Here is a 20,000-nt window from a genome sequence, read left to right on the forward strand (position 1 = left end):
GTGACTGTCACTCACTGTCCCTCAGTTTGTGGCAGGCAGCAACATAGGCTGCTGCTAGCTCACAGCTTGTTGAGTCCTCCCCTAGTAGGACTGGTAGTTTTCCTGTATCTGGTAGTGCAAGAAAACCTTTTGTTATTAGTTCAAATTTTTTTAAATGCGTTTCTCTAATATCTTTATATTTTTCACATTTGGTGAGGAAGTGCAACTCAGTTTCAGGCTCACTGAGGATGCAATGACTGCATAGCCTTTGCTCTGCAGGGAGCCAGGTTTTCCTGTGCCTCCCCTTTTCAACAGCGAGGCTGTGCTCACTCAGTCTGTATTTTGTCAAGGTTCTTTTTAGTTGTTGATCAGTCACCATGCTCAAGTAATCTGCTATGGTGTACTGTCGATTTAGAGCCAGATAGCACTGCATTTTGCTCTGTGCTTTTGTTTGTGTTTTCCAATAGGTGATGTAGTTTTGTTTTAGCTGTGTAGTAATTTGATTTATTCTGATTGGTGACGTGTTCTGTTCCTGAGGTGTGTTAAGAGAGCAGGTTTGTGGACTCAGCCTCAGGACCAGCTGGGTAAGGGGGTTCCTGATGCTCCTCAGCTCTTGGCACTGCAGGGCTTGATAATGGTACGAGAGGGGGTCACTTCGTTTTAGGTGTGTCCAAAAGTTAATTGCTCTTTTTTGTATTTTTAATATTAGTGGGTAACGGCCTAATTCTGCCCTGCATGCATTGTTTGTAGTTTTCCTCTGGACATGTAGGAGAATCTTACAGAACTCTGCATGCAGGGTCTCAATGGGGTGTTTGTCCCATTGGGTAAAGTCTTGTTTTGTAAGTGGACCCCACACCTCACTGCCATAGAGTGCAATTGGTTCAATAACACATTCAATTAATTTTAACCAGATTCGAATTGGTATTTCTGTTTGTATATTTCTTTTTATGGCGTAGAAAGCCCGGCGTGCTTTCCCTCTCAGCTCATTGACTTCTTCCTTAAAATGTCCAGTTGAACTTAGTTTTAGGCCTAAATAGGTGTAATGTGTGCAGTACTCTACATGTTTTGTACCAATTGAGAACTTTGGTAGGACGTCCTGAGATCTGGATCTTTTTTGGAATATCATTATTTTGGTCTTTTTGGGGTTTACTGCCAGGGCCCAGGTCTGACAGTAATGCTCTAGCAGGTCCAGGCTCTGCTGTAGGCCGTCTGCTATGGGGGACAACACAACCAGGTCATCTGCAAAGAGCAGGCATTTCACTTCCCAATTGTGGAGACTTACACCGGGGGCAGAGGACTTTTCTAGTATATTAGCCAATTCATTAATATAGATATTGAAGAGTGCCGGGCTGAGGTTGCAGCCCTGACGAACGCCTCGCCCTTGGATAAAGAATTCTGTTCTTTTTTTGCCAATTTTTACGCTGCACATATTACCAGAGTACATTGATTTAATAATATCATATGTTTTACCCCCTACACCACTCTCTATAACTTTATAGAACAGTCCTGTATGCCAAATAGAATCAAAAGCCTTTTGGAAGTCAATAAAACAGGCATATATTTTGGTCTCTCTCTCTCTCTCTCTCTCTCTCTCTCTCTCTCTCTCTCTCTCTTCTCTCTCTCTCTCTCTCTCTTTTTTTTCTTAACATGCGAGACGAGACTATAGGGAGGTGTAGTGGTCACGTCATTGTTGTTTCCGGCCGGTCCACCTCGCTTGAAATCGCAATGTCTTTCCCCATTGCCCATTTATAAATTGTCTCGTTTAAAACAAATACAGCATTGTAGTGATTGTAATGGTACATAATTCACCCACGGAACTATTGTTAGGAACATTCTAGAACATTAGTTCCGCCCGAACATTCTGGAACATTTGTGATGATGTCATGGGAGAACATTCTAGAACATTAGTTCCGCCCGAACATGCCATAGTAGTACATGCTGGAACGTTGGTGATGATGTCATAGTATAACATGCTGGAACGTTGGTGATGATGTTATAGTAGAACCTTCTAGAACCTCTAACATTCTTATTTAAGCAACTGCCACCGGCAGTCATTCTAGCTTTCCACTAACGTACTGTATTCTGCAGCCCATTCAGAATGGACTCTTCGCTGACGGCATCTCAGATCCGTGAAAAGTTCATCGACTTCTTCCGTCGCCATGGGCACCAAATTGTCCACTCCTCTGCCACCGTCCCACTGGACGACCCCACGCTGCTGTTTGCCAATGCTGGCATGAACCAGTTCAAGCCGATCTTCCTGAACACCATCGGCCCGTCTTACCCCATGGCCCAGCTGCGTCGTGCTGCCAACACCCAGAAGTGTATCCGTGCCGGAGGGAAACACAACGACCTGGACGACGTGGGGAAAGACGTTTACCACCACACCTTCTTTGAGATGCTGGGGTCCTGGGCCCTCATTCATCAACGTGGTGTAGAAAATTTTCTATTTCCATACTTAAGCACAGAATTTAGAATGTGTGCACGCACAAAAAAAACGGGATTCATCACACGTGCGTACACAGGTCCTACGCACACCTGTCATGATAAATATCACCTTGGTCCTACGCCGAGGCTCGTGCACACTTTCACGTATTTGCATACCAGAACCGCCCCGATTAACCATATATGGTAATGAAACACCCCCATGAAATGTGGAAAAGTGGACTAACCCAAGCGAACTCTGAGAGACTTCACTGAGAGCGAGATTGATTACCGAGGTCCAACCGAACTTGAACGTATAATCTTCGGTGCGCCGGGAGCCAAGGATGTTAACTGACCCAGTCCTGCTACAAAACCAGCACATTGACAGAAATAAATGACAAGAGATGACCCGACATTAAGCACTGTAATGACTGAAATTAAATCAATTTCAGCACGCCAACTCTGCGCTCTACAATGCCTATTGTGTGCGCTCGTCATGAGCCCATGGTTCTGATCAGAGTCATTATGGCTTCAGTGGATAACCCTGATCTACATTGTGATGTTTTAGATACCCCAGTAATAACATTACAATTGAATTAAATACAATTAGGCCTGAATGAGACTCCGGCCACCGGCACATTATCAGCCAAAATGCGCGTTTATTGATGGAGCAAACTCTGAGAGATTGTTCACAGAGGCGCTGCCGAACCAAGATATAATATGATGTGTATAATATAATGTGTGTAGAGGCATATGATACAATCCATTTTGTTGTTGGTATTAGGTAGCCTATGAATTACATATAATAGCAGCCAGCGTACATTATGCAACAGTAACTTGCGCATATATAACACACAGCCCTGCGAAGCCTGCATACAGTAAACTAACTTGATCATTAATCTAGCTGTTGTATCTTTACGCTTATGAAAACATTAAATAATATGTATAGGCTATAGGCCGCCTATATTCTCAAGTCCTCGATATCCTCGCGGACGGACCAGTATTTATATGATCATATCATATTCATATTCATATCATAGTTTACTCTATCAGCCTACCAGCATGTAATACGTTCTTTGTTAGAACTCAACTCGTTATTATTTTGCGCATAGATTGCAGAAATACGGAAACGTTTTGATTTAGGCTTTGACATTGTAAAACTAAATAAGTGAAATTCTGTAATATCACCCACACGATATATGCTCTGTGTCCAGAGCATGTATGCTTTTCATTCATAAGACACATTTATTGCAAGGGTTTTGTATACACATACACTCAACAAATAACCTCTGTCTGTTCTAATTGCAATGCGTTTTTATATCGTGGGTGTTCATATGACTTGTATTCTGCTTACAGCTTCGGGGTTCCACTTATTACGTTTAACAATGGCAAAGCCTTTTAAATATAATCAAAACGTTCCCGTATTTCTGCAATATATGCGCAAAATAATAACGAGTTGAGTTACGCAGAGCACAGTCAGTGCTTATTTCCGCGTTGTGAAAATATTCTACCACCGGCGCCACCTACGCATGGTCCGACCTGTGCTTAAATATACGCACAAAGTCAAGCACAAGTTCAAATAGATAAATCCCACACTTTGCTTAGGAATGGTCGTACGCACGGCTTAAGCACATATCTGTGCGTACGTCAATTTGATAAATGAGGGCCCTGGTCCTTTGGAGACTACTTTAAGCCTCTGGCCTGTGAGATGGCCTTGGAGTTGCTGACCAAGGAGTTTGGGATTCCCATCGAGCGTCTGTACGTCACCTACTTTGGTGGTCGCCCTGCCGCCGGACTGGAACCTGACCTGGAGTGGTGGTCGCCCTGCCGCCGGACTGGAACCTGACCTTTGGTGGTCGCCCTGCCGCCGGACTGGAACCTGACCTTTGGTGGTCACCCTGCCGCCGGACTGGAACCTGACCTGGAGTCACCCTGCCGCCGGACTGGAACCTGACCTGGAGTCACCCTGCCGCCGGACTGGAACCTGACCTGGAGTCGCCCTGCCGCCGGACTGGAACCTGACCTGGAGGACCTGGGGATGGACGAGTGTCGCATCCTGCCAGGCAGCATGGAGGATAACTTCTGGGAGATGGGGGACACCGGACCATGTGGTCCCTGCAGCGAGCTGCACTACGACCGCGTCGGAGGGAGAGACGCTTCTACTCTGGTCAACATGGACGACCCCGACGTCCTGGAGATCTGGAACCTTGTCTTCATTCAGTTCAACAGGGAGTCGGAGACCGAGTTGAAGCCCCTCCCTAAGAAGAGTATAGATGCAGGCCTGGGTTTGGAGCGTCTGGTGTCCATCCTTCAGAACAAGATGTCAAACTATGACACTGACCTCTTCATGCCGTACTTCGCCGCCATTCAGAAGGGTACAGGTGCCACACCCTACACCGGTAAGGTTGGTGCCAGGGGAGGAAATTAGGCCACTTTACTGGCCAAATGCTAGTATTTTTTACGTTTGGCTGGTAAAAAAAATCAGATACCCGCCAGTTGGCTGGTAAGCCAAAAAGTTAGTTTCCTCCCCTGCTGGAGAGTATACAAAAAAATAAAACATTCTGCAATCACTGCACTGGCAAACGGTGCGCGTCTTCTGAGTGTTCGCTTTAGTTGACAGTGCCACGAGAGCACTGCACAAGACCACCCGTGGACATATAATGTTTAATAAACGTTTGCGCAGTACTGGCCAACCCGCGGACATATAATAATAAAAGTCCCGCGGTACTAGGCTAGCCATCAGGAGCACTCGCAAACAGATAACGTTAAACACAGCAGAAGATGGAAAACAGACAGACTGACCAACGGGGAACTGCATCCAACCCTAGTACAACCCTCGAGTATAAGTTACTAAGGACACATTAAAGGACACATTTAAATCACAGAGGAGTAATGTTAGTCTACTGGAACTGTATACAGTGGTTAGCTTCTAGTTAGCGTTTAGCTATAGCTGCTTGCTAGCTAACGTTAGACCCGTGTGCTCAAAGCAGCCAGCTAGGTGTATCTGTTATGACTATAATGTTTCCAAAAAAGCACCGGACTACGACGTAAGGTTAGACATTTTATTTCATGCTCAAAAGCCCCTGGCTTGCACATCGCAGTCACGAAAGGGGCTAGCTCAACCAGTGCACTGTGCACAACAGCACACCAACCCAACTGACGTTACCACAACACTTGACGGTACTTCACAGCACTGTCGTAAGACCACCGTGCTGTCTTAAAGGCACAGTGTGCCTACCCAGATGCATACACAACATTGACGTGGCTTGACATACAAAGAAGTAATTATCACAATTAGCGATTTTTTTTGTCTGGTAAAAAATCTGTTTGGCTGGTAAAAAAAATCAGATACTCGCCAGTTGGCTGGTAAGCCAAAAAGTTAGTTTCCTCCCCTGGTTGGTGCTGAAGATAAAGATGGTATTGACATGGCCTACCGCGTTGTGGCAGACCATGCACGGACCATCACCATCGCCCTATCAGATGGATGCAGACCAGACAACACAGGAAGAGGTTATGTACTGAGGAGGATTCTTCGTCGTGCAGTGCGTTACTCTCATGAGAAGCTCGGAGCTCAGAAAGGATTCTTTGCGTCTCTGGTTGACGTGGTGGTGGAGTCACTGGGCGATGCGTTCCCAGAGTTGAAGAAGGATCCAGACATGGTGAAGGACATTATAAACGAGGAGGAGATTCAGTTCCTTAAAACACTCAGCAGGGGGTGCCGCATCCTCGACCGGAAGATACAGAGCCTGGGAGATGGCAAGACCATCCCTGGTGACACAGCATGGTTGCTGTACGACACCTACGGTTTCCCTCTGGACCTGACTGTTCTGATTGCTGAGGAGAGAGGGATGGGAGTAGACCTGGAGGCCTTTGAGGAGGTGAAGAAAGCTGCTCAGTTGAAGTCTCAGGGGAAAGGGTCTGGAGACCAGGACCAGATCATGTTGGACATCTGCGCCATCAACAAGCTGAGGGACAACAGCACTCCTGCTACTGACGACCCCCCGAAATATAAATACAACTCTGAACCCAACGGCAACTATGTCTTTGAGCGGACCATATCCACTGTTCTGGCCCTGCGTAGAGGCCGTGCTTTCTGTGAGGAGGTGACTACAGGTCAGGAGTGTGGCGTGGTTCTGGACCAGACGTCTTTCTACGCTGAGCAGGGAGGTCAGAGCTTCGACGAGGGCTACATGCTGCGAGAGGACGACAACACGGAGGACGACAACACGGAGGATAGGATGGAGTTCACAGTGAAGAACACTCAGGTCAGAGGGGGATATGTTCTCCATATAGGAACAGTCTACGGAACTCTGCGGGTGGGAGACCGTGTTTCCCTTCATGTAGACGAGCCCCGCCGTACGGCCATCATGAGCAACCACACAGCCACCCACATCCTGAACTTTGCCCTGCGAGGAGTCCTGGAGGAGGCGGATCAGAGGGGGTCCCTTGTGGCCCCTGATCGCCTGCGCTTCAACTTCACCGCCAAGGGAGCCCTGAGCACAGGGGAGGTCCGCCGCACCGAGGAGATCGCCTGCGCCATGATCCGAGACGCCAAGCCTGTGTATGCCATGGATACTCCGCTTGCTGAAGCCAAGGCCATCCAGGGTCTGAGGGCCGTGTTGGACGAGACTTACCCTGACCCGGTCCGAGTGGTGTCCATCGGTATCCCCGTCCAGGATCTACTGGCTGACCCAAATAGCGGGTCGCTCACCTCCATCGAGTTCTGCGGTGGAACTCACCTTCGGAACTCTGCCCATGCTGCTCCGTTTGTCATCGTATCCGAGGAGGCCATCGCTAAGGGCATCCGTCGCATTGTTGCTGTGACGGGAGGAGAGGCCCAGAAGGCCCAGAGGAAAGCTGATGCTCTACGTCAGTTCTGGGAGACCAGGTCAAGTCTCAGACTGCCCCCAACAAGGACGTACAGAAAGGGATTGCAGACCTCACTGAGTCGATAGGTCCAGCAGTGATCTCCCAGTGGCAGAAGGATGAGATGAGGGAGAGTCTGAAGGGTCTGAAGAAGACGATGGATGATCTGGACCGTGCCAGCAAGGCCGATGTCCAGAAGAGAGTTTTGGAGAAGACCAAGGAGATGATTGACGGCAGTCCCAACCAACCACTGTTAGTTATGGAGATGGAGACCGGGGCCTCTGCCAAGGCTCTGAATGAGTCATTGAAGCTGTTGAAGACTAACTCTCCTAAGACGGCAGCTATGCTCTTTACTGTCGACCCTGACGCTGGCAAGATCATCTGCTTGTGTCAAGTACCAAAGGAGGTGGCCAGTCAGGGTCTGAAAGCCAGTGAGTGGGTCCAGAAGCTCTGCCCCCTGCTGAAGGGAGGCGGCAAGGACATGTCGGCACAGGCCACCGGTCGCAACACACACTGCCTGCAGGATGCGCTAAAGATGGCCAACGAGTTTGCACTCCTCAAACTGGGAGAGAACTAGAAGGGCAAGGAGACAGCAAGTCAAATCAACAGCCAGTTTCTGCCCAGCGAGGAGACACCGTGGCTCCCTCTCCAGCACGACACGGCTCCCGTCCATAGCTCCGTCTGAGGGAGAAGATAATGAACATTTCTTTATTTAGAGCGGACCGAAAAGAGAGAGCAGTCGATAGTTATGGCGGAAAAATACATGTCTTGAAAAATATACTTTAAAATCATTTACGTCTCAGGGCGGCCGGGTATCACAGCGGACTAAGCGTCTGTCGACCACCACAGAGCCAGTGGGATCGAATCCAGCTGTGGTGCTTCCGGGTTGGCCGACCGTCCATACTGACACAATTGGCAGTGTCAGCGGGTGGGAAACCCGGCGAGGGTGGGTCCGGGTCGTTGTAAACAGCGACTCCTACAGTTCGGTCGGGGCGCCTGCACAGCGAGGGAAGGATCTGAGAGAGGTAGTGTGACCTTCCACACGTTACACTCTCGCAGTGAGAGTCCACGCTGTGAAAAGAAGCGGTCGGCTGGCTGCACATGTGTCGGAGGAAGCATGTGATAGTCTCCGCCCTCCAAGACCGACGGTAGGGGGCAGAGTGCGCAATGACCAGGAAGGGGATTGGGAATTGGCATAACGACTAACATTGGGATGGGAGAAAAACGGGAAAAAGATCATTAAAAAAAATTAAAATTAAATAATTTACGTCTTACGTTCCCTTGCCTTCTCCCCTGTGTTTAATTCACCGTTCGACCAAAACACGACTTACCCACTTTTCCTCTTTTTTATTCGAAATTCGAAAGGTGTAATGACACAAGTAGAAAGCATTTGGATGGATGTCAGTGTTGAATTCAGCTTAAAGGAACAGGCTAACTTTTTGGGAAATTCGCTTATTTGCCATCTGCCCTGGAGTTAAAAAAAAGTTGTTCACAAAAATGTGTCGTCTCTGTGCATGCATTAGGCGTCGGGATGCCCGCACAGTTAGCCTAGCTTAGCGTCATTCACTAGAAGTAGGTGTGCCAGGGTAGCCTAGTTCCCAACACTCCACTCACTCACTCCAAATACATGACCTGTGTATTTACCACATGGAGAAATAAAAAAAAAATTATCCGACACGGCTACATCATGTTATGTTTTGGACTTGAGCTCTGTACACGGCTACAGCATGTTATGTTTTGGACTTGAGCTCTGTACACGGCTACAGCATGTTATGTTTTGAGCTCTGTACACGGCTACAGCATGTTATGTTTTGAGCTCTGTACACGGCTACAGCATGTTATGTTTTGAGCTCTGTACACGGCTACAGCATGTTATGTTTTGAGCTCTGTACACGGCTACAGCATGTTATGTTTTGATCGGTTAGTGTTTTGACAGATTTTTTTTTAATTAAATTATAAAACTTTTTTTTTTCTTTTCTTTTTTACAGCTACTGTTTTATATATACTGTTTTTTAGTAATAACTAGAAAGTAATGGTATTTATTCAACAACAGGTGATTGATTAGTATTAGTATCATTAATTGACAACTATGCTCAATGAGTTCACCCACAGAAAGGTTGTTGGCACATTGGTTCCGCACGGACGTTATACGTTGTTGCACTTCCTATCCAGCCTGCTCCGTTCCAGTTAGCTAGTAGTAACGTCTATGTTGTGATTTTTAATGCAAAATAAATATTCAACATTCTCTTTTGAGACTCCGCCTCAGACTCTTATCATTTGGCACTAAAAGCTAAACATTGTCACCGGTATGGCTGTCCGCAACATGTCATTAATTGCGTGCATGTGTGGGAGAGGTCGATCAGTTAGCCACGTTAGCGTGAGCTAGGTTGATTGATTGATTGATTGATTGAAAAGTTTATTAACAGATTGCAGAATGGGTACAGTACAGTACAGCTCAATACATACAATTGTTAAGGGGATGCAGACCAGAGAAAGACTTTCGTCTTGTTTACATCAGGGTCCCCCATTTTCAATTCATCATAACATATATGACATACATGACATACAGATAGACAGTACTGCTACATCTATACATTTATGACATACCAGATTTGCAAATACAGTACTGTTTGTGATTCAAAAGTGTCCAGAAAAAGAGTGTATATACATTTGGCGTAGAAACTGTACATTGGAGGAGGTTGGGTGGGTGGGGTGGGGTTGGGTGGGTTGGGTGAGGGCTGTACATTGGAGGTGGGGGGGGGGGGGGGGGGGGGGGGTTGGGTAGGACACACACACACATTTTACACTGTACATTGGAATACTGACAAAGCCTTACTTGGTCATTTACTGTACAACTAGGTTAGGACATTTGTAGGGGCCAGTTTCGAATTGCAGTCTCACGTAGGTGTTTTTTGAGAGTGTTTTTGAAAGTGGGTAGTGATTCACATTCCTTTACAGCTTTAGGTAGGGCGTTCCACATTGATGTGGCATAATTGCGAAACGTGTTTAGTCCCTTGTTTGAGCCGAATCTGGGTTTTACATGATTTGTGGAGCTCCCTCTGGTGTTGTGATCGTGGTATTCACTGACCTTTGGGAAGTATTTTGACATGTACATGGGTACCTTGGTCGCGTAGTGTATCTTGTAGACCAGGCCCATTGCAAGTTGCTGTACTCTGTCGTCTACTCTAAGCCATCCTAGGTTGTCAAAGTGGGCAGGGGTGAGGTGGGTTCTAGGAGTTAGGTCAAGCAGTAGTCTGACTAGCTTGTTTTGAGATGTTTGTAATTTGTTTTTTAGTGCCTTTGAGGTGCTTTGGTACCATGAGGTGCAAGCATAGTCGTAGTACCCTTGAATGAGTGCTCCTGCTAGAGTCTTCAGGGTATTCTTGTTTACCAGAGAGGAGATCCGGTACAAGAATCGCGTTCGTTGGTTGACTTTTTTTATTACATTGGATGCCATTTTGTCACAGGAAAGATTAGCCTCTAGGATGTAACCCAGGTAGGTAATTTCATCTTTCCTTGTGATAATATTGTCACCCACTGCAACCGAGAAGCCGTCGGTCTTGCTGAGTTTGTTATTTGAACCGAAGAGAATGGACTCTGTTTTGCCCATGTGTAATGATAGTTTGTTGTCGGCGAGCCATATGCAGATTTTGCCTAGTTCCGAGCTGAGGGCTTTTTCAACCTGTAACTTGTTCTTGTCAGAGACCAGCAGGGCTGAGTCGTCCGCAAACAGGAACAAGTTGCAGTCACAAGCTGACGACATGTCATTTGCATAAATTAGGAATAGTAGCGGTCCTAGTATGCTTCCTTGTGGAACACCACAGCTCACTGTGAGGGGGGGGATAGGATAGGGTACCGTTTACTTCCACCATCTGTTCTCTCCCCTCCAGGTAGGATTGTATCCAGCTCACTGATAAACTATCAAAACCAATTGCTTTTAGCTTGTCAATCAGAATGGTGTGATTGACAGTGTCGAAGGCCTTTTGTAGGTCCAGCATGACCATGCCGCAGTATTTGCCCGCGTCCACCTCTTGTTTGATGTGGTCGTTCAAGTAGAGAAGGCATGTATCCGTGGAGTGGGATGTTCTGAAGCCAGATTGGAATTCGTAGATTAGATTTTTTTCCGCAAGGTACTTTTCGATCTGTTCGTATACTATTTTTTCCATGACTTTCGAGATGGATGTAAGGATAGAAACAGGGCGGTAGTTACCCAGGTCTAATTTGCTGCCCTTTTTGTGCAGGGGTGTTACTCTCGGTTAGCCACTAGTTAACGCGAGCTAGATGGAAAGACAAACAATGTAACGTTACTGGTGAAAAAGTGATTTACCTTGGAATACTCCTTTGCCAACTTGCTGTACTTTGCTTGCAGGTCTGCAGCTGGATTAATTTATGAATAGTCCCAACTTTAGCCAAGGTAACGTTAAGCTAAAACTAGCATTTTAGCTAATGCTAATAACACAGAGCTCCCCGTCAGCCGTCACACTGCTCTGCCGGGACGATGGCATTTAAGAAAAGTTATAATTATTTTGTCTCGTCTTGTTTTAGTCAACAATATCAACATACACAAAGAGACATTTCGTCCTGGTTTTTGTAAATTACATTTTTGTGTCCTCAGTTGTGGTCAACGATATTTAATTAACTATTTAGTAGGGCTGACCCCTATTAGTCGATTAGTTGACTAATCGGTCGAAAGGAGCCGTAGTCGACTGCCAACCTCTTAGTCGAATAAAAAATAAAAAATAAAAAATTATAATTTTTTTTTATCATTCGTTCCAAAAGAAAAGAGGCCTAGAAGCGTGGCTAACGCTAATGGCACGCATACCAGAGGCTAACTGCCTACGAAAACAGGCACAGAGGCACTGAAAGAGGATTTCACCCATCTAATGAACACACAGACTAGACAAATATCAAGATGTATCCACCAGTGGACCAATTGCATGCTTTTGCAGAGGACAGTCGACTCCTTCAGACATTAAGCACCCCCCACAGCCCAAATGGAATGATAAAAAAATAAATAAAAAAAACAAACACCTTCCGTCATAATTTTAGTTGACAAAATTAACACTGGCGGGTGGGAGCGTTACATGTGTCAAGAAAAGCATTCACTGAAGCAGAGTGCTCAGAGAGAACTCACAGGGTACTGCAAAACAACCGTCTCTCTACTACAGACAGGGGCATAGCTGGGGGGGGGGGGGTAGCTTAGGATGATTCCAAGGGCCCAGCACTGGGGGGGGGCCCAAAAAAAAAGAAAAAAAAATCTTTTTTACTAGACATCACTCAGGTGTATTATTGATGCTCTCATTGATACTATGTTTGTTTCTGAAGTGTGTGTGTGTGTGTGTGTGTGTGTGTGTGTGTGTGTGTGTGTGTGTGTGTGTGTGTGTGTGTGTGTGTGTGTGAGATATATATAGAGAGAGGGGGGGCTTTGGTAGACTATTGCATTGGTCCATTCATTGAAGATGAACGCAATGCGACATCCTTTACTAGGCTCACCCACCAACAGTGCAGGTGCTGAACTGCTGATCCGAATGTATAGGTAAAAACCATATTATGCGTTTTCATCAATAAAAAAATTGGCAAAAAAAAATCCACTCGCGCGCTTACGCGCGCTGGCATTCACTGGGGGCCTACAAATACATTCTTTCATGGGGCCCAGAATCTGGAGCAACACCCCTGACTACAGATGAGACATATTGAACAGGAAACTACAAGCGAGTGGACCCGGCAGAGTGGACCGGGCCTGGACTCGTGATTGGTCAGGATGGAGCTGTGATACTGGTGCCACATGGAGGCACTTCTGTGAGGGTACTTCATTCTAGACCACGTGACGTCAACACAGAGGAGGCCTGGCTGTAACCACCCAGACAGTGGGAGAGATCTACACAGAACACCACAGACACACAACATGGATCCCAGTGCATGGCTAGTGTAACTGAGGGGTACAATTCCCTGACTGTATTACTAGATATGATACTTACTACCACTACCTTTGTACTTAATATTCTGCCACCCAGTACACGGCATAAATATATTATCATGAACACTCTCACGTAGATGAAACGGATCCAACACAAATGTACGAATTAGAAACAGGTCTTTATTTCCTACACAGCGATGGTGTGTAGAATAAGCACTTAATCACTTAATTACATTTATGAATTGAAATAGTATGCACTTTTATGGCAAAGAGTATTCGTCGGTATATCAATAGAGAATGTCCAATCTCTGAAGGCGCAGGTGGTAAATATACGACCTGGAATAGTTAAGGAATAACAGCAATGATACTTTAATGATTATACTAGATACACTAGAGGGGGTAATCCGGTCGCTTGTAAGCCGACAGGAGTAGGAGGGGGGGGGGGGGTAGAATCCGGCTGCCTCGTCCGGCCAAGGGTATCCCAGGTGAACCCACTGTAGTGCCGTTCAATGCGCCGGCGATCCTTGGACCACAGATGAAAGCAGGTGGACTCTTTGTGGGCCGGCTCCGGTCCACGGGGGAGAGACGTGAAGCGACCTCGTCTTGCAGAGCGTCTCCTCACCTTGCGTCCTCTCCAGGGGGGGGGGGTTCCAACACACGGCAGTGTCGGGGGTCTTTATCCATGGAATAATCAAAGTATCCAAAGCATAATCCGTGCCTGGGAAGGCGGGCTGTCGTCGGTAGAATAATCCGGTATACAGGTCCACTCGCTCGTCGGCTCTGGGGCTCCTCGGGTGCAGCTTCACATAGGGTCAACCACCCTGGGTAAGCAGCCAGTTCTCTGCCCGAAACGATGGGGTACTGACTACGGTAGTATTCTCACCGCACGAAGCACTATATATTAACAGACTATTATTAGCTTAATAGACTACGTCCAACTCGACGATATAGTGCCAAATATGACTATTCAAATATTAATATACACGATGTCTCAATACCGATGGTAGGCGAACTTGGCCTTACTCCCACACGTGGCGTCGCAGGGAGGCTTTACGTCTGTGACTCTATTGGAGGGTAAGAAACTGGACTGAAAAGGAAGTCCTACTTTAGTAGCGCAGTATATATACGCACTATGAACAAATAGTCCCATTAGTGGTGCGGTAGCCAAATTCCTACGCGGAACTAGGACTTGTTCGTACATGTCGAGCGGTACGTTTGAACTGGGTCTGAGGGGTATGGCAGCCTGGCACCAAGGTCTCGACCAATAGTAGAATGGAGACTATTATGGGATGTTCAGTAGGCTAGAATGGATATTCAATGCATATTGTACAAGGAATATACAAGGGATATCAGGGAATATTAGAGAATATACAAATACAATTAAATATATATATATAAATAAATATATATATTCGGTTTAATCTGGCCCTTCACAACAGCCACCCCCTGAATAGGTCCCAGACCTAATCAGTTAAACAGAGACAGATTAATCGCGTTGTCTATTTACACATAAGGGTTTGCTGTAGGGGTCAGTCAACTTCACAAAGTCATAGGGTTGTAGGGTCATGGTCATCATCGATTGTGTCTGGGAGTCGAGGCAGTTCTATGAGCCTCGCCACGGGACGGGTGTAAGTGCGACCCTGGACGAGCACTTCAGCTGCTCGGACCTTGCCGTCGGCACCGGTGATCACTTTGCTTACGCGGCCGGCCGGCCACATAGCTCTGGGCAGTGATTGATCAATAATCATGACGACTGTTCCTTCTGTCAAATTGTCTCTCTCCTTTACCCACTTCTGGCGGGTCTGTAGAGACGGTAGGTAGTGCAGTAGGAAACTGTTCCAAAACTTGTCGGCTAATACTTGGCTGTACCTCCACATTCGTCGGCCGTTCGCTTCTTCAGGCCGGTACATTGTCTGTGGTAATGCAGGATCTAGCCGCCCCATCAGGAGTGTGTTGGGGGCTCTGCGTAGGCGACCACCCACTCTGATGAGGGTATGAGCGTCGCTCTCGGGGGCCAGATGAATTAATCTGCTGTCGGATGGGACGGGCTTTCCTCCCTGTAGACAGGCCAATTCATCGGGGAACGAGTCTCTCTGGGCTCGCTGCAGTAGAAGCAATTCTGCTTCCTCGTAGTTAGCTGCTGACATATCAGCGGGGGACTTGCACTCCGGGTGGTACCGCAGGAATGTTCTTTGTTGTGCACTCTCTATGGACGTGCAATCGTCTATGTTAGGGTCGGTGGAGGCTACGGTGCTCAATCCACAGAACACAGACTTCTTAATTTCCACCTCCTCTGGACTTGCTTCCCTCGGGATAGGCATGGGCCACTGTCCTTCCGGGAGTCTTAGGAATGCGGGGCCGTCACTGTAGACATTGCGACGGGTGAGGTCATCCAGGGGCATCCCCCGGGTGATGACGTCAGCTGGGTTCTGTTTTGTATCAACGTAGCGCCACTCTGTTTCTCCGGTTAACTCTTCGGTTAAGTCTTGAATCTCGGTGACTCTGACTCCCACGAAGACTTTGTACTTGCATGAGTCCGATTTGATCCAGGCGAGTACCGTCGTGGAATCTGACCACAGGATTGTTCTAGACACCGGTATGGTGAGCTCACGTTGGATGAGCGTGGCTAGGTGCGCTCCGGCTAGGGCTGCGCAGAGCTCTAGACGTGGGATAGATTGTTGCTTGCGTGGGGCTATTCTCGAGCGGGCGAGGACAAATGCTGTGTAGATCTCTCCCCCCTGGTCTTGGGCCCGCAAGTAGGCTACTGATCCGTATGCGACCTCTGAGGCGTCACTGAAGACGTGTAAGTCCATTTTACATGTCTCTGGCCTCACCGTGGGTGGGAAGTAGCTTCGGCGCATATTAACGCCTGGGAGTGAGTGGAGCTCCATCTCCCACTCTCTCCAGGTGGATGCAAGGTGTGCGGGAATGGGGTCGTCCCAGCCCTGGTCCTTGTCCCACAATGCTCGTACAATCATTTTTGCCCTGGTGGTGTACGGTAGAATACATCCTAGCGGGTCATATTGTCGGGCGAGTGTTGTGTACACACTCCGTCTGGTGGTCGGCGCCGCCGCCGGCCTTCCCTGCTCCGTAGTCAGGGGCTTGTGTCTGTAGTGAAGCGAATCTGTTTTGAATCGCCACACCAATCCCAGGGTCATCTCCTGGGCTTCTCCCGGGATTGTAGCCATCCAGGTCTCGCTGCTGGCTGCCTTGTCCTCGGAGGAGAGGCTGCGCAGTACTTGCGGATCGCTGCTGGCCCACTGCCTGAGATCAAAGCCGCCTTTGATCAATGAGGCGCGGAGTTTAATCAGGAGAGCCTCGGCTTCTTCCTGGGTTGAAAGGCTTTGTAGACAGTTATCTACGTAGAAGCTGTTCTTTACGCTGTGTCGGACCTCTTCGTCCGCTGCTGGGTCCTCTGCTACATGTTTCTGTAGTGCAAATGTCGCACAGCAGGGGCTGCACGTCGTTCCGAAGGGGAGGACTTCCCATTGGTAGATGGCTGGGTGCTCATCTCCTGGCTTCTCTCTCCATAGGAACCGTAACAGGTGCTTGTCCGCCTCTACTAATCTCACCTGCAGGAACATTCCTTTAATGTCCCCGCTGATGGCCACCTTTTCCTGGCGGAAGCGGAGTAGAACGCCGAGTAGGGAGGGGCCGAGTGTGGGACCGGGCAGTAACTCTTTATTCAGATTTTGGGATCCGATCTGGTAGCTGCAGTTAAATACTATGCGGTCTTTACCGTTGTGATGGACCTTGTGGTGGGGCACGTACCACGATTCAGTGGTCTGGTCAGCCTCTTTAATGTCCATCTTTGTGACGTGTCCCGCTGTGATGAGCTTCTCAATCTCAGCGCGGTATACACTCTCTTGGGCGGGGTTCTTGGGCGGGGTTCTTGGCTAAGCGCCGCTCCGTGTTCAGCAGGTACCGTTCTGTGGCGTCTGTCTTGGCGTGGAAAGTAGGCATTCCTTCTCGCCGCAGGAGTGGCGTGGCGTATCTCAACACGCCGTTGACCGGGACTCTCTTGGTCCCTGTCTCGAGGAGGTGAATGGCGTAAATGTCATCTTTAGAGCGAATGTCTTTCTTTCCGTTCTTAAAGGGCATTTGTTCTAAGGTCCATAGCCGCTCTACGTGTTGCAGGAGTGCGGTTTCTCCCTCTGTGACTCGGGAGTGGAGACATCTAGTGGCTGTACTTCGGTTGAGAGATTTGGCGAGCAAGCCTTGGAGAGTCCATCCCAAACGGGTCTCGACTGCTGCAGGGCAGCCTCGGGGTCCGGTATGAACCCGGTCTATCGGGACAATGAGGTCTGCATGGTCGGAGCCTATCAACAGGGTCGGCATAGCATTGTCTATGAGCGGGATCGGTAACTTGCGCAGATGTGCATATTTCTCCATCAGCTTGGCGACGGGGTATGTGTACCGCGACAGTCCTATTTCTTGGCTGGTGAAAGCGTCTGCAATCTGGTACCGTCGCTCAGGCTGGCCGCTTGCTGCGATAGAGAATGAGACATTCTCGCCCTTTATCGTCTTCAAATCTCGTCTTATTGTCCGAATTGTCATTTGGGTTTCGCTTCCCCGCAGCCCTAGCTGGGCCGCAGCGGAGGCGAGCAGCAGGGTCTTCTCTGACCCGTCATCGAGGACGGCGTAAGTGTCCAGGACTTTATTCTGGTAGCTTAGTGTCACACGCACTACTTTTAGGAGTACTCGGGCTCCACTGCTGCTGGCGGGATCGATGTACATGACGCTCGCTTTGCGGCTGGATGGTGCAGGTGAAGGGCGCCGTCTGTTACTGTCGTGAAGTATGTCCAGATGGGCTCCATCGCACTTGGTGCACCTTTTCTTTAAGCGGCATTCGGCTGCCATGTGTGAGCGCGCACAGCGAAAACAGCGCTTGTTGGACTTTATCCATTGACCTGCTTCCTCCGCGTTCAGCTTGGGGAAGGAGTCACATTGCGCTAGCCAGTGTTCTTTCTCACAGTAGGGGCACACTATCTTCCACTTCTCCGTTCTGGAGGGGGTACTGTGGCTCCTGCTGCTCGGTACTGACTCCGATTGGTGCATCACAGTCACCGATCTTCTTCCATCATTTAGTCGTCTGGTTCCTTCTCTGGAGCCAGGGGTGCTCCGTCCGAATGTATCTAGCCGTAGGCTGCTGACTTCTCTCGCCAGGAAGTCTGCTAGATCGAGGAGGTTCGGTTCGGGGCCATTCGGGTCTCTGTGGTCCCTCTGCCGCCTAAAGCGCTCCTGACGAGCGGGCGGCAGCTTCTCCAGGATCCTTTCCACATTTGAGTTGGCGTAAAGTTCATGCCTCCCCTTCTCTCTTTGCGCTCCCAACATCCCTACCAGGGACTGCACTCTGATGGACAGGTCGTCCAGTGCTCGATTGTCTATTGCTGGGGGTAAGCGGTCGATGTGTCGGATCTCCTGGATCACGTAATCCCATATGCGCCCATACCTCTGGTCCAATGCTACCAGCGCTGCTGTGTATGGGGTGGTGGAAGTCGCGTAGGCGAGCGCTATATTATGTGCGCGGGGTACCTTTAAGTGCTTCAGTAGGATGGCGTATTTGTGGCGTTCATCCAATACATCCACCAACATGGTCTCCAGACACATGCGGAGTTCTGTATACTGGGCCCGGTTCTCTTGGGTGAAGTCGGGTACCATAGGCGTGCCAATGTATGACGCTGACTGTGGATACATCGGCGAGCGTTGGGGGAGAGGCCTCCTAGGCGAGTCTCCTCCCGCTCCTTGGTATGGGCTGGTACCGGCAGTGTACCATGGCCCGCTTGTCCAGGTGCTGTTCCTCGGTGCGGGTCGTGCGTCGTGCTCACCCGTGTATAGAGTCGGGGGTCTGTAGCGCAGCTCCGCGGGAGTATAGCCTGGGCTGTACCGGGCCTCCTGGTCCGGTAGAGTACTGTGCTGTCTTCGGGCGTGGTTCTCCTCCTCTTCCTCTTCGTCTTCAGTTAGGTCATCCAGTGCTTGTAGTCTCTGGTTTAGCCTCTCCACAGGATATGCTGCTCCTTCCCGGTTGCTAGGTCTCGCTTGGACCGGTGGGGGGAGGTGGTCTGTGGGGGGTATAGACCTCGTCTGTTGGTCAAGTTCAGGGTTGTTTACTCGGCTAGGGGATGCCGCCCTGGAGGTGTGTCTAGACGAGTTCCTGGAGCCTCTGGCGGAGGGAGAGGGTGTTGTCCGTCTGATCAGCTGTTCTATTAGTTGCGACTGCTGTCTGTCGCGCGCTGCGTCCCGTTGAGCACCGGCTCGTTCTCGGGCCACATTCTCTTCCATCTGAATGCGTCTTATTTCTAGACGTATCTGCTCGTGTTCGCTTCGCTGCTGGATCTGCAGTCGGTCGCGTTCAGCAGCGGCGTTCAGGCTGATGAGGAAGGCCTGCTGTAGGGTCCTCTCTGCCTCGCTGGGAGAAGGCGGTTGTATAGGGGAGCCTTCCCTCGGGGTACTCCTTGCGGAGCCTTGGAGTTCTATCTCCACGGTGCTCTCCCCGTCTTCTTCCGTGCCGAGTTCTCTCTCGGTAGCGTTGTATTCCTCCCGGGACTCATCGGGGACTACTTCTTCAGTGCTGGCGGGGTGTGAAGTCATGTCTGGTTCCCACTGGTCCCCACCGTGAACTTGGTCAGTTACATTAGAGCCCGTAGGGGCCTCTATGGTCGGGGTAGTCTGGGCGTTGGGGTTAGACATACTTTTACTTTCTAGTTTTACCGCGTTTACTGTTAGTAGAAGACTAGGTTGTTGACTGACAGCGTAAGCCTCTAAGTACTGAGGGAGCCGTCGTTCGCGCTGCGGGCGTTGGTTAGGAGGATCGTTT

At 48.9% G+C, this 20,000-nt stretch overlaps 2 protein-coding genes across 2 annotated transcripts in view; both read left to right on the forward strand.

Annotated features, from left to right (window-relative positions):
- Positions 1-20,000, forward strand: part of ddr1 (discoidin domain receptor tyrosine kinase 1) — a 189,789-nt gene that overhangs the window by 63,215 nt on the left and 106,574 nt on the right. The gene's annotated exons all lie outside the window — the stretch shown is intronic.
- Positions 2,078-7,843, forward strand: LOC311245861 (alanine--tRNA ligase, cytoplasmic-like; the record flags this gene model as incomplete). Its single annotated transcript, XM_084335881.1, is given in 5 exon segments — positions 2,078-2,405; positions 4,065-4,215; positions 4,396-4,804; positions 5,796-7,272; positions 7,275-7,843. Coding segments are annotated over 5 exon segments (2,934 nt in total).

Source organism: Notolepis coatsorum (genome assembly GCF_963971535.1).
Source record: "Notolepis coatsorum genome assembly, chromosome: 19".
NCBI lineage: Eukaryota > Metazoa > Chordata > Actinopteri > Aulopiformes > Paralepididae > Notolepis > Notolepis coatsorum.